We start from the raw sequence: 16,021 nt of genomic DNA, 5'->3' as shown, positions 1-16,021 counted from the left end.
ATGGCGTTCCCCACGGGACGAGAAGGCGCCGATGAGGCTCCCTCGCCTCCCCCAAACCCCTTCGTCCACCAGCTGGAGCTGACCCTCGTGGACAAGCTGAAGATCGGCCTGATGTCGTTGACGCTGTTCCCGCTGCGCGTCCTGCTGGCCACGTTTCTCATCCTGCTGGCGTGGCCGCTGGCGGCCGCCGCCTCCCTGGGACGCTCCGAACTTGCCAACGCCGCGGATCCTCCTCCGTCGTGGTGGCGCCGCCTGCTGGAGGCGTGCGTGCGCGCCGTGATGCGCGCCCTGTGGTTCTGCATGGGCTTCCACCGCATCGCCGTGAAGGGCCGGCAGGCGGCGCCCGCCGACGCGCCCATCCTCGTGCTGGCGCCGCACTCCACCTTCTTCGACTGCATCCCCGTCGCGGTGGGCCGCGGCTCCATCGTCGCCAAGCTGGAGTGCAAGAGCATCCCGGTGCTCGGCACCATCCTCGACTTCATCAGGCCCGTGTTCGTGTCGCGCACCGACCGCGACTCCCGGAGGAAGACGGTGGACGAGATCAAGCGGAGGGTTTGCTCTGCAGGAGGAGGGCCTCAGATCATGATCTTCCCCGAGGCGACGTGCACCAACCGGCGGGGCCTGATCCGGTTCAAGGCCGGCGCCTTCATACCAGGGGTCCCGGTTCAGCCGGTGGTGCTGCGCTTCCCCAACAGGCCGGATACGGTCACATGGACGTGGCGCGGTCCCGGCATGCTCGCCGTCCTGTGGCTCACGCTGTGCCAGCTAGACAACCGCGTGGAGATGGAGTACCTGCCCGTCTACGCCCCCTCGGAGGAGGAGAGGAGCGACCCTGCGCTGTTCGCCAACAATGTCCGGCGCGTCATGGCCGAGGCGCTGCGGGTGCCGCTCACAGACATGTCCGTCGAGGACTGTCGGCTGAGTGCGTTGTCATCCTCGCACGGCCCGCTGCGTCTCCCCGACGACAGTAGCCTGCTGGAGTTTGACGGGCTGCTCGACCGGAAGAAACAGGAATAACCAGAAAACGGAAATATCCACACGCTCACAGGCGATATGAAGCTGCGTGATTATAGTAAAAATCACTCCCGTGTGAAGTGAGTGGTGCAACTCCGTGTGTGGGGGGGAAGTTCCAGACCCACAGGAATTCACCCAGGGTGCTGGCCCGATTCCGGCGAGCCGCCCCGTGTCCGAAACGGTTGAGAAATGACAGTTACCGTGTGGGGGTCCCTGTACTGTACTGTACTGTACTGTACTGTACTGTACTGTACTGTACTGTACTGTACTGGCACACCCGAAATCACCATACAGTTAATATGTGCGTGTGTGTTTGTTAGGTTGCGCACAGGTGGTGAAAAACAACCATGCTGTTCGTTCGTGCTCAGACACACCCACCCACCCAGCCAGCCAGCCAGCCACCCCCACACACACATAGCTCCGTAAGGGAGTGGTTGCACCACTCAAAAAAACAGGAATAGCCAGGCGCTCACAGGAGATAACGAAGGTGACTATAGTCAAATACAAATGTACTCACACACCGTACCGAATCAACCCCTCCGAGGGCCCTGGCACTACAACAAATCAAAGGAGGCCCCTCATGTGATTCGAACACGATCAAGAGACGACACTTTTTGTGTTCCCATAGAGTTATAAGGCTGCTCCCCGACGACGCTGGATCTGCTGTTTTTGAGTGTCTGTCCCCTCACCGAGTGGTTAAGAAACTGGATGACCAAAAACACTATACTAGCTGGGGTTCCTGTGTTGCGTTACATTGAAATCGGTGACTATGAATACGGTTTTGACGGAAGCAACAGCTGGGCCTATTTGAAATAGTCTCACACAGGGCCCTGCAACCTGCGGGCCCTGGAGCTTAATCTCCAGTATGTTCTATTGTTAATCCGGGCTTGAGTTTGGATCAGGCCCGATCCAAGACATAGAAAAAAGAGGCGATCTGGGCACTCAAAGGTAAAAGGAGGAATAGCCTTTATTTAATTAAAAGGCAACTGCCAACATGTTTCGACCACGCGAGGTCTTCATCATGCACACCTTGTTACTTGAAGATTCTGGACAGTATTTTGTCATTGTTCCAATAACTTAAAAAAATGCATTTTTGCATAAAGCAAAGTATTTGTCAACACCCATGTTGAACATTAAACAGAAAAGGATCTGTTGAAGGTAGATTTAGAACAGAAAAATTGCAATTTATCTGCAATTAATCATGATTAACTATGGACAATCATGCGATTAATCAGATATATTTTAATCAATTGACAGCCCTATAGTACGAATACAAAAATCACACCCGTGTGATGTATGATGATGTATCATCATACATCATACATCATCATACATCATACATCATCATGATGTCGATTTGCTCAGACTTGTAAATTCTCCATGCATTGTCAATGGGCTGTAGGTCAAAAAACACTGATTTGCTCAGACACATATGACTTAAATTCTCAATGGGAATTTAATCTTTCATGTGTAGGACAAAAATAGACGATTTGCTCGTCCACATATACTGTATGATGTAAATTCTCCATTCATTGTCAATGGGAATTTAGTGTTTGTGTAAGATGAATATAGGAGGGGCTAGCGCCCTTCAAAAATACAAACATTTTAAGGTCACCTTAGGTGGTACACTGGTACCAATTTGTGAAAGTATCAGTGCTGGGCCCTAGCTGGACTGGAGAGGAGATGTGATTTCATGTCATTCAAATGTATGGCTACAGCCGCCCTACAGGCTAATCCCTGTCATTTCATGCGGATCGTGCTTTTGTGTTCACTAATATGCTTTTTAAGTTTCCTCGTGGTTTTGCCTACCGGTATGTATGCAAGGCCACAGGGACAATGTAGAATGTAACATAACGTTTTAAGACACCCTTCACTGTTCAATAATTTATCATTTAGGCCTATTGAAAGCACTATTGAAAACATGCAGGCTTGTTTCCATTGGGGTCCTTATTCAATTCATCTGAACATTTAATGACATACAAAGACATATTATAAACGGATAGAAATCAAGAAGAACAGATGTAAACTGTGAGAAGGTGCCGGTCTTGTGTTGTCTACACCGTTGTCGATCGGTATTTGTATAACATCTGAAAGCGATTTTTAACACATTCATAAAATCCTTAGGACATTACATGTGTAGTGTCTGCTGATGGGCACTAGATGGCGTCCAAACATCAGTTTTCAGTTCGAATAAGGGTTTAATCACTCATTAAAAACGACACACTCAAACACACACACATCTGTCCTCAACACAGTTGAAATAAAGGTACTGTAGGCTAATATGGAAATAATGATTGACATGTATTATTACTACTAATACTGATAGTCAATCATGCAACAAATTCCTTTATTGCCTACTCTGTTCTGTCACCTCTCTCCTCAAACAGGGGTGTGTGTTTTCAATGAGTCTAACATTAGAAGGACATCAGTCACCAGAAGTTGAGAACTCTGGTTTTAAATTCGTCGTACAGTACAGGGACAAAGTGAGTTTAAAGTTAATTGGACTTATTGCATAGAAGTATAGGTTTAAATGACTATGTAAAAATGGAGATGTTTTGCCAAAGGGACTTTTGTTGTGGCAGATTTTATTTGTCAAGCTTGCAGGGAAAGAAGACAGAGGACTCTGAATAAATCTGAGATGTAATGTAATGAATTATGTAATGTAAACATGCTGTAAATGCAATTGTGAAATGGTGTCTTATAAACCCATGAGGGTTGGGCACATTGTGTGCAGGACACGAAAATACTGTAAATAAACAATCAATCAATCATATAGGAAGAGGCCTGTCTGTCTGATCAAATTAATATGAAATCCTTAAATATTGAACCAAGAAAAGAATTCTAGGGTGCACTTAAAAGTCTGAGTAGACGTAAAAATAAAATTAACATAAGTGATTTAAAATGAAATTACCCCGTTAAATAATGATATTTTCAAACATATCAGACAGTAGGCTACATTTCCCAAGGTGAAAGTCATGTAGCCTATTTAATTCAGTCTGAAAGGAAGCAGCGATAAAACCCGTTGGACCGGGTCCCACGTACCAGACATCTGGTCCCAGGGACCCCCCAGTCCCCCACACAGCAAATCAAACCCTAAGTATTCGTACACCTCAGACTTGTAACACATAACACATTTTACAATGTCCTATACAAGCTCACAGCGCATCGCATCACGATGCTTTGTGAGCTTGTAGATCATTGAACCAAAACATGCTTTAGCCACTGTAGAGACAGATGTCAGATTAAAACATTCCGCAGCCAAAATATAGGTTAATACCATCGTGCCACATTGTTCCATCCACCTAATCCAATAAACCAACCACAAGCTGTGCATCATGACTTTTAATTGGTCTCTGTTCAAAATTTGGGAGGAACATTGTCCAAGGTCAAGGAAAGCGGACTTCATTGGTATTACTTTTTTATAATTAGAGATTTGATTAACCACTCAAACCCAATATACCTAGTTGGCTGGAGTCCCCAGGGGTCTGTATTACTATGCCCTCCTTCCAAGTCGATTTGCCGAATTAGTCGAACTACAAGCGCACAACGTGTTGCTCGCATGGCGATGCGTTGTGACTTGTGAGCTAATAGATGAGCTACATGTTCATCCCTAGAATAGGGGCACAGCTAGGAGTTCATGTTGTCGTTGCAAGTTTGCATGGATTCATTCCTTTGCCCCAGATTCATACAGCTCTATGCACGTCCTCTGGGGTTTTGACAGTTGAACATCGAAGCATGTGTGTGTGTCTCCCAAAGGGACAGTATAGTGTCCCTGCTATAAGCCCTCTCCTGGGGGTGTTACCCTGCCATGCAGAGCTGTCCTCATTACAGCAACCATTACATCATACATGGTCATCTCCCTGTCCCGACGGACCAGGGTGGAGCTGTGTTGCTAGGAACCGTGGAGGCCACTCGGGGGCTGCATGCACGGGATCAGAGAGACGTCCCGTTCACAGCTAGTTGTGTAGTCCTATATCCCCACAAGTATAGGACTTCTGAAACAGAACAGGCCCCATCTCACAGCTAGTTGTGTAGTCCTATATCCCCACAAGTATAGGACTTCTGAAACAGAACAGGCCCCATCTCATGACATGTGTAATGTGATGATATGTGAATGATGCCTCTTGAACTATGTGACTATTCTGTCTGTGCTCCTCTCTGTATCGTGTGATCTGTCCATGCATTGTGCATTTATGGGTTGTGATTTCATTGGCATCTATAATAAAGCATGCATGCATCCATCCATCCATCCCTCTCTCTCTCTCTCTCTCTCTCTCTCTCTCTCTCTCTCTCTCTCTCTCGCTCTCTCTCTCTAGCTCTCTCTCTCTGGTCATCAGCGATTGCTTAGGTGTTTCTTATACGATATGTGAATTACAAGTACACAAGCAAGAACAAATAATAATGTCATGTTACCACCTACAATATTTACGAGAAGGTTGTCTTGTTAGGGCTAAAAGTGACTAAACGGAGTCCTCAACTCGAAGGTGAGTCATTACTTGCGCAAGCAGAGTGCGCAAGTAATAGTTTTCGTCCAGGGCGATGTTTGATGCGTATGCGCCGTGCCAGCGTATGACGTAATGACTACTTGTGCTTGATATGGCAGTGGTGTCAGATTACATACATGTATACATAGGGGCATTACCTTTAATCCTCCCAACACTAAATATCATCATTACGTCACCATCGAAAACCAATTACACCCTGGCATTGGGTCCTTTAATCCACATCTTTATTACGTCATTATTGAGAGCTAGTTATACCAGTTATACCCTGATGTCATATGCTGGTACGATACATACGCATCAAACGGGGCGCAAAGTAACCACAGTATACCGCTAATCAATTTACAAATGACATATACATATACATAGAGGCATTTCCTTTAATCCACCCGACACTGATCGACATATACGTCACCATCGAAAGCCGTCACTCATGCGTATGAGTAATGACTACTTGTGCTTGATATGGCAGTGGTGTCAGATTACATACAGTACATGTATACATAGGGGCATTACCTTTAATCCTCCCAACACTAAATATCATCATTACGTCACCATCGAAAACCAATTACACCCTGACATTGGATCCTTTAATCCACATCTTTATTACGTCATCATTGAGAGCTAGTTGTATCAGTTATACCCTGACGTCATATGCTGCTACGATACATACGCATCAAACGGGGCAAACGCAAAGTAACCACAGTATACCGCTAATCAACTTACAAATTACATATACATATACCTAGAGGCATTTCCTTTAATCCACCCGACACTGATCGACATATACGTCACCATCGAAAGCCGTCACTCATCCGTATTAATTACAACATTATGTAATTGATTGTTGTTAATTACGTAACGAAAGAATGAGTTTGAAATGCTTAAATAGAATTACCTTCATGTTCCTTCATGTTTTTCAACAGTTCTTCAACAGAAGAACATGAATGTAATTCATGTTATTCTTTCACAGAGAAGCTGAGATTTGACAGTTTGTAGCGGTCGACAGTACTTGCGCGCTCTGCTTGCGCACTAGTAGGCCATTTATGGCCTACTTGTGTGCAACAAGCAAGTCACTCGACAGAGTGCAGTTCTAGTTGTAACTAGTCCATACTTGGGGATGCATGCTGGCCAACTGCGTGCAGATGTCTGGGGATGTAGTTAGTTACTTTATTGACAAATGTATAAAACATTGGGTCCAAACAATAATAAAAATCCCATGAATCAAAAACTTTAAAAGGTACAATACATTAAAATATACAATACACAATAAAGAATCCCTTTACAACAGGAGCTTTCTATTGCTCCACTAGTGACAGGCAGGCATGTAGCATACGCAATGTCTCTCTGTTAGTGCCCACAAAGAGTGAGCTCAAATCAATACCCTCATGTCCATATTTCGCTCTGATATTTTGTGTGAGGGGACACACCAGTATGTGCTGTTCGTTTTGTATACCAGTCTCACATTGGCAAAACCGCTGTTCAGGTGGTATGCGGCTCCATCTTCCCATTTCCACACGCAGTCTATGAGCGGACAACCGAAACCGTGTAAAGGTTATCCTCAAATAGTCCTCAATGTAAGGTGTACTGCTGGTGCTGGTATAGAGTGGGTGAATAAATAGATCTGGATTGATCTCTCTCTCACCCGACTCCGCAACCACATCCTTCATCTCCTCTATCTCATCTGCATTTGACCAACACTGCCCTCTCTCGACCAGGCCAGCTCGCTCATCCCCACCGGCCCCCTGGTTATCTGAAACCCTCAGATCTGAACGAACACCTCTCAGGGCAGCTGAAAGGAAGTGGCACAAGACAAAGCTACCAGATGATCTCTCCCACTTTCACTCACTCCTCTCTGCCTTCTCCCTCTCACTAACCACTGCTAAAACCTCCTTCTACCACACCAAAATCCAATCCTGCACTTCTAACCCAAGGAAACTCTTCTCCACCTTCTCCTCCCTCCTTAAACCCCCTCCCCCCACTCAACCCTCATCCCTCACCGCGGAGGCCTTTGCCACCTACTTCGAAAAGAAGGTTGATGATATCAGTAGCTCCTTTACCCCCCTCCCCCATAAAGAAGCACTCGACTCAACCAATGCTAACCATAACATACCATGCATGTCCTCCTTCTCTCCTCTATCCCCAGACGAGGTCCTGAAACTAGTCACATCCACTAGACCTACCACCTGTCCTCTCGACCCCGCCCCGTCTCCAATCTTCCAGACCATCGCACCTGACCTGCTCCCCTTCATCACCTCCATTATCAACACCTCATTAACCTCAGGCTGTGTCCCATCTGCCTTCAAGTCAGCCAGGGTATCACCACTCCTCAAAAAAACAACTCTTGACCCCTCAGATGTCAAGAACTACAGACCGGTATCACTCCTTTCCTTTCTTTCCAAAACCCTTGAACGTGTTGTCTCTAACCAGCTTTCTCTCCATCTCTCACAGAACAACCTGCTGGATCCCAACCAGTCAGGATTCAAGAAGGCACACTCCACGGAAACTGCACTCCTCGCAGTGACAGAAGCACTACATGCTGCCCAGGCTGCTTCCCACTCTGCAGTCCTGATTCTCCTAGACCTATCGGCGGCATTTGACACAGTGAACCACCAGCTGCTCCTAGGCACCCTAGCTGATCTAGGCATCGGCGGGACGGCGCTGAAGTGGTTCTCCTCCTACCTCTCTGACCGGACTTACCAGGTTTCTTGGAAAGGTTTGCTATCATTCCCCCGCACCCTCCAAACTGGGGTCCCACAGGGATCTGTACTTGGTCCCCTCCTCTTCTCACTGTACACTAAATCCCTTGGCACCATCATCTCTGCTCACAATATATCCTATCACTGCTATGCCGATGACACACAACTGTTTCTATCCTTCCCCCCCTCTGCCACCCAGGTAGAAGAACGCATCACTGCATGCCTGGCTGACATCTCACAGTGGATGTCTTCCAACCACCTCAAGCTGAACCCAGACAAGACTGAGCTTCTGTTCTTCCCAGCTAAGTCCTGCCCTATGCGGGAGCTAACTATCTCCGTAGACAACGCCCTGGTAAAGTCTGTCCCGACAGCCAGGAACCTTGGTGTTGTCCTGGACAGTCAGCTCTCGTTCAAAACACACATCACAGCTGTCACTAGATCCTGTAGGTTTACACTCTACAACATACGACGAATTAGACCGTTCCTCACCCAGGAGTCAGCCCAGCTCCTAATCCAGACAACAGTCTTGTCAAAACTTGACTATTGTAACTCCCTCCTTACTGGCCTACCGGCATGTGCACTTAAGCCCCTCCAAATGATCCAAAATGCCGCAGCCCGCTTGGTCTTCAACCAGCCAAAATTCTCACATGTCACCCCCCTTCTCCGCTCCCTCCATTGGCTCCCGGTCGCTGCCCGCACAGAATACAAAACTCTGATGCTGGCATTCAAAGCAACCAAAGGCATGGCCCCCCCATATCTCACAAGTATGATCGTACCCTACAAACCCTCCCGCGCACTCAGATCAGCCAACGCAGGGAAGCTGGAGGTACCTTCACTAAAAACGCCGGGACAACGCTCCACATGTCCCAAACTCTTCTCCCTTCTGGCTCCAAAACTATGGAATGCACTTCCCATCACAGTCAGAACTGCAGCCTCACTCCCAATCTTCCGCCGTAGTCTGAAAACCCACCTCTTCAGACTCCACCATGGCCCGTAGCACTTGCCCTAGCCTAGCCCCTTAGATAGCACATTATGTAGACTTAGATAGTATTTTAAACAGACTTATAGCTTGTTACGTAGACAGCTCTAGAATTGCACTTTATGTAGTCATAGCACTTTATAGTACACATGTATAATATATTATATAGTATAGTATGTATAGTTTACATAGATACTCCACTGTTACGTTCTTAGTCTAGGCATGATTCATGATAACTACTTTTTATATATGTGATGTATGCCATGCTTTTGTTATTGCTGTAAATCGCTCTGGATTAAGAGCGTCTGCTAAATGCCTACATTGTAAATTGTAAATTGTATATCTTGTTCCCTCTTTGGATTGTAATTTATGAATCATTCATGTCCCTTCGGTCACTCTCAATATGTTGTTTTTCCATTATCTCAGATAAATGAGAATACATGACTTGGTTCTTCTTCTCCAGCAATTGAAGGACATACCACAAGGGGTCATCAAGCATGCCATTTCGCTGCTGTATGTTGGTGAAAAACCTGGCTTGCTTTTCTCTCACCAAAGCTTGCACTGAAGGCAGTCCTGCTTCCAACAGGCAGGTTAAGTTAGGGGTAGTAACCCTTACCCCAAGTAGGGATTTCACTCCAGACATGTAGAGATTTTCAACCAAGCCTCACACCCATACAATATAGCTGATGAGAAAGCAGCCTCAAAAACCTTGCGTTTTACACAGAATGGAGCATCATAGTTGGTGTACAGGAAGATAATCAGTTTGTTTAGGTGCTTTGTCTTCTCCTTTACATGTAGGGCAAGTGAGTTTTGGGCATTTCCATCAGCAGTGAAGATGGCTCCAAGATATGTATAACTGTCACAATGCTTCACTGTAAGGGAAGCAAGCTGAATAGGTTGCCTGTCTTCATCAGATCCCGATATAGCCATAAACTTGGTTTTACTTTCATTAACAAGCATGCCATATTCATCACAATATTCCTCCAGATATTTCAGTTTTTCAGTCAGCCTTTCCCTTGATGTTGCCAGGATAACAGTGTCATCCATTAGCATTAAAACATGGAGCCATTTTAGGAAACCATCGTCCCCACATTGTTTCAACTTTCTGATGAGCATGTCGACAACATTACAAACAGGAAGCAGGATGTAGGGGATCCTTGCCTCACTCCAGTGGATGCTGTTATTGTGGTGGATCCCAGGATACTTGTTGTCACACTGTACATTGACATCAGGGCCAAGATCATAGTAACTCCACACCCCAGGCTCTTTAATACTTTGAACAGTTTTCCTCTTGGCACCCTGTCATAGGCTTTGGAAAAGTCTATAAAGGCAACATACAGTTTCAGCTTCTTTCTGACACAATGTTCAATTATAAGCCTAAGTGTCACAATGTGCTCTATGCAGCTTCTTCTAGGTTGAGCTCCTGCCTGCTCTCGGAATGGCTTATACCAGCACATCAGTCTGTTATTAAGCACGTAGTCATATACTTTTGCTGCACTATTGATCACACTTATGCCCCGATAATTGTCACAATCAAGTCGGTTACCCTTCTTAAATAACATCATCAGTCTAGCAGGGGCCCAGTTCATTGGATAGCCAGTTAGAAATATGGAATTCATGAGTGTACATAGAAACGTGACCCATTCAACTGGCAGAAGCTTGAAAACACCTGGGCTTACACCATCAGGGCCCGCTCCTTTTCCTGCCTTTAGCTGGCGGTCAATTACATATTGAACTTCTGCCATAGTGATAGGGTCATCTGTAATTGGCATGTTGACATTATAGTCCTCCAGTTGAAGGTTTTCTCCCTCACCGACAGGAGGGTTCAGCAGCCTCTCCATATGCTCTTGGAATTCACTTTCAGAAGGCATCTCTTGTCGAGGGGATGTGGAAAACTCCCCCTTCCAATCTATAGCTTTCCATAGCATTTTTGCATCACCACACTCCAATATACGCTGCCACCGGGGTGGGAGTGCTTGCTGGTTTCTGGGCGGGTTGTGTGCCAGGGGGCTGACTAGTCTGCTCTGGGCAGCACAGTTATACAAAGATTCAGCAAACCACATAGCCATATCATCCGAATTCTGGCCAATGGTGATGACAGGTGTTTCCAGTGAACGTATATTAAGAGCAAACTGTTCTACATCAATATTTGTAAAGTGCACTGGTTTCATACATCGGGGTTTGTCAGGGTGAGCTTTAATAGAACTCACACACAAATCCTGAGCACGCTGTAATAAAATCTTTGCATTTATCATTTCTTCAGGGAATACAAGTTCCATAGACATAGGGGCATGGTCAGATGGCATTTCAATATTTTGGTTCACATCAAAACTCCTGACACACTTTATATAACGGGCAGTGATTAAACAGTAGTCTACTTCAGAAATCCAGTTCTGTCTTTTGCGGTAGGTTAGGGAACTAGGAAAGGAGTAAGACATGGTATGCAAGTTGTTCACAACCAACAGGTTATTATCTTTGCAAACTTGAATAATACTCTTTCCATTGTTGTTTACAGTTATATCAATAGGTTTATAGTACATGCCATTGTTATCTTCAAGCAGCTCTTTCACTTTTTCTCCACACCTAGTGTTCATATCACCCACCACCACATAGCCAAAAGTGTTATCCTGGGTTTTAGCCTGGATTTCAGAAAAGCTTATATTAGAGAAATAAGGCGAGTCAGATGGTGGTATATAGGCCCCGCCAATCATTACACCAGGAACACTCTGAAGTTGGAACCAAATTTGCTCTTGAGCTGATGTATCAATTACAGTAATATCATTGTAAATGTCATGTTTAAACAGAGCAACAACACCTCCTCTCTGAGTATTCATGTTTTTGGCTACCACAGGTACAAATCCGGGGGCATGAGACACATTGGCTTTTTTAATTTCAGTTAGTATCACTAACATGGCACAACTCTATGTGCAAACTTGGCAAAAATGCTTATAATAAACAGTGTACGTTTGGGAGAATTCAAACATTTACTATGCGTCAGTGACCCTACTACCTACAGTACCCATCCACCGGTTGGTTGTGGTATTACCCTAATAACCAACCAACAACCAATAAAACTGCGGTATCCCACTGAGTGGCCCCTTCTCCTTTGGTCCACCCATTCCTGGGACATGTGAGAATGGCCCAGTAAAATAAAAAATCACACCCGTGTGAACTGAGTAGTGCAAGGTCTTATATAGCCTGATCAGCTGTGGTCTGACGTAATGTCAGTGACCATGGTAACTATGCTCACCTGTGCACGGACACATAGGTACACAGGTACACAAACATACAGAAAAAGCTGGTTGTTGGAGTGGTTTGCACCACTCAAAAAATACAAATAGAAATAAACTGCCCATTATTTGTCTTTACCCTCTATCATAATAATATATATAATAATATAATAATATCATAATTGTCTGGGTGAAAATGTAATGTTCTAGGGATAAGTGTTTATAAAAAAAAAACACAAAAAAACTGATTAAATATGGGAAAAGTCAGCTCCATCAGCTTGCCTTCCTCAGTCCCTGCATGAGGGCCACTGATCAATGCACACGTTCAAGTTCACATCGATTGGTCATCCCACTGAGGAGAAACCTGGACGAGGACGGAATGACTGACAGAGTTGTCTCCTTTAAGATGTATTGTAGGATGTGCGCCAAAACCTTTCCCATCCAATGTCAATGTTTAAAGTCAATGTTTAACCGAATCAATATTTCGAGATGCCTAAAACAGCACAGAGCCATCCAAATTACAACCGTGACCTCTAATTTGAAAACGGTACTGATTTGAATTGATTGACAATGGTTGGTCAATATTTAATTCCATACGTTTTCATTTGGAATTTCGGGTGTCTTTCGGGGTGACCTTTCAAGCATAGGACTCATTCAATGATGTCTCTGTCTCACAGAAAAATGGGCCTGGCAAGACCAGTCAGTGGTTCTCAAACTTTTTCGTGCCAAGGACCCCCAACTTGATATGTATTTGTCCGCGGACCCCCATCTGAAAAGGTTTTGTACCAGGGACCCCCAGAAGATTTGAGTTAACCCTATAGCACACTAAACGCGGGTTATTTTCACCCAGACAATGACAATGTTTATGTGATTTGGGCATATACCTCAGTTTGAGAAACACTGACGCAAGTTATCACTGTAGCCAGATTCATATAGTCAGTTGCACAGACAGTATATCAGATACTAAAATAGCAGACCTAAGTGCACAGCGTGTCACGGATGCAACACATTGTGAGCTTTACGTCTGCTGCCATTTTCAGTTTTGCGGTCGACGGAGCATAAATTAGGAAACTCCCTGGTGAGTTCTTGGTAGTCTGGAGAAAAAGGTTTGCACAGTCGATGTGACTTTTAGCCAGAATAACCCCTTGGGTTAAGGGCTGGGATCGGAGTAAAAGGTTGTCTATAAAATATGCATGTCACACTAGGGGCAGAGGTTGAGTAACAGGGTGTGCGTGCGTGCGTGCGTGCGTGCGTGCGTGCGTGCGTGCGTGCGTGCGTGCGTGCGTGCGTGCGTGCGTGTGTGCGTGCGTGCGTGTGTGTGCGTGCGTGTGTGTGCGTGTGTGTGCATGTGGGGTGGGCTGCGGTAGTTATAGCCTGATTTATACTTTGTCGTATATATGGCAGTGTCTAGTGTCAGAAATATGTCGTACTGTTACTATGCCGATCTATATCATTAACTTCAGCCCTATGTATACTTGGGTTATTTGAAAATAGCCGAGCCACACGTTGTGAGCTTGTTGTTTTTAAAGCATTTGGAAACTTGTGAAACCGGGCATTCTGCATAATGAGTACTTTTATTTCCAGTACTCAGCGGCGGGCCGCCAGGGCCCTGAGGGTACGGCCGTTCCCCGGGCCGGGACTCCAGGGGTCCGGCCTTCCAGCTGTCAGATGATCACGTCGATCACACAGCGTTACACCGTCACCAATCTGGGACAGTTCCCACCTGATTACATGTGGGAGTTCTGACTTCTGCTCCAAATCAATCATACTGAATAACTGCTAACTTGCATAGCGTACGTTTTCAGTCTAGGATTAAAGTCTAAGTGTGCAAGCAGCAAATAAAAAAAAGAAAACACCATCTCCCACCATGCAACAGTTCATACAGGACATCTTTAAATATTTGCGTTCCTCCCCGGGCTTAATCTTCTTCCGGAATTAAGGTCTCTGGATTGAATTTCCACAGATCATGTAAGTGAACATTGTTGCAACCACCAAGAATGTACTGCTCTCCATTGTAGGCAAAAGCTAAATGCTCCCACGGTCCCACCGTCCTCTTGGGAGAAGCTGTGCAAAAGATGTGCTGTTCAGCCAGAAGTTGGTCTCTGTCAAACACATATGTTGTTGTAATCCAGTAATGAGTAATCCAATTGCAATAATGTTCCTTGTGGACAAAAGGCCCCCAAATACAAACATCTTTGTCCCAATGATGGTGGCAGAGTGACACTGTGAAGCAGCTGGTGGAGTTCCTCTGGCGTTAATTAAAGACCAGACCATTGTGGCGGTGTCCAACCTGTAGATGTTGTTACTCCATCTGGCCGACAGATTTCCACCTCCGTAGATAAACATGTCCTTCCCCAGGACACAGGCTGAGTGGTTGTACCTGTTCTCTGGAACGGTCCCAGGCACACTGGCTCGGAACCATGTTTGGGTGTCCACATCAAAGGTTATCATCTTGTCAAGCTTCTAAAATACCCACATTAGAATGAAGACAACTAGCATCCTACCATTCTAGCTGCACTTTGCTGTGGGAGGGGTGAGGAAAATGGACAACAGGGGCCATCTATGAAACAATTCAAGGCCAACATGCATGTTGGGACAGGATTATATTTATAGGCTGATTCAGGATTCATGTGTTTTGGTGTGGATTTCTGTGACATTGGGATGTTGGAGAACCAAGAGTACAATGAAAAAGGAAGGGATGTCCGCACACGAGTTGTAGCTCCCAGGAAGATTGTTTTATTTGTTACAATGTTTCGACCTCTGTGGGTCTTCGTCAGGTATGAGTACACAACATCAAGAGGCGTATTATATACAACAGCATATGGGCAGGTCAACAATGAACAAGCTCTGTTGCAATGATGAAAATCAAGATAGACACGCCCACCGCATCAGAAAGGATGAGGCTGTAATCAGCATGTAGGGTATGTCTAGCTAAGGACTCTATATATATATAAATATATTGAAAATAGTGGCTCTTACCAAGAGTAAGCATAGTCAAAGGAGGGCTGAATGAGGACTTAGGCGAGAGTCCTGAGAGCACTTTTGTTGACTAGAGAACAAATTCTGCTCCAGGATCTTGTTCTTTGATTTACTTTTTGATCACCTTTGATGACATATGCTTTCACCTGTCAGTTTGTTGTCAAGATTAGCAGCCCAATATAATATTTGGGGCAGTGGTGGCCTAAGGGTTAGAGGAGCGCCCTTGTTGCCGAAAGGTTGCGGTTCGATTCCCCGGACGGGCAGGAAAAATCTGGGTGGGGAAGTGATTGTCATCACTCACCCAACACCACTGAAGTGCCCTTGAGCAAGGCACTGAACCCCCAACTGCTCCCCCTGGAGCAGTTGGGGGTACAGCTACCAAGCTGTAGTCAGTGAGAGTACGTGTGTCAACGTCGGTTCAGACCAGCGGCCCACTGGATGAAATCCTACTTGGAGCAATATTAATGGTGGACATTTTATCTTACGATAAAAATGATTTCACTGGAAAATAAAATGAGAGCAAGAGATTATAAACAAAACAATGAATATAGGTAAACAATCTACAAAGCAGAGAAAAACCCTGAGGCCAGCTGCATACATACATACAGACAGACAACA

At 45.4% G+C, this 16,021-nt stretch overlaps 1 protein-coding gene across 1 annotated transcript; it reads left to right on the top strand.

Annotated features, from left to right (window-relative positions):
• On the top strand, positions 1-1,017 carry LOC306939344 (lysophosphatidylcholine acyltransferase 1-like; the record flags this gene model as incomplete). The annotated part of the gene is made up of 1 exon (XM_079523929.1): positions 1-1,017. The coding sequence occupies one exon, from the start codon at positions 1-3 to the stop codon at positions 1,015-1,017; it is 1,017 nt and encodes a 338-aa protein (XP_079380055.1).
• Between the last annotated feature and the right edge of the window lie 15,004 nt (positions 1,018-16,021).

The sequence above is a fragment of the Electrona antarctica genome, assembly GCF_951216825.1.
Source record: "Electrona antarctica genome assembly, chromosome: 16".
Taxonomy (NCBI): domain Eukaryota; kingdom Metazoa; phylum Chordata; class Actinopteri; order Myctophiformes; family Myctophidae; genus Electrona; species Electrona antarctica.
The sequence above is the reverse complement of the archived record's forward strand: the minus strand, read 5'-3'. Positions and strand labels throughout refer to the sequence as shown.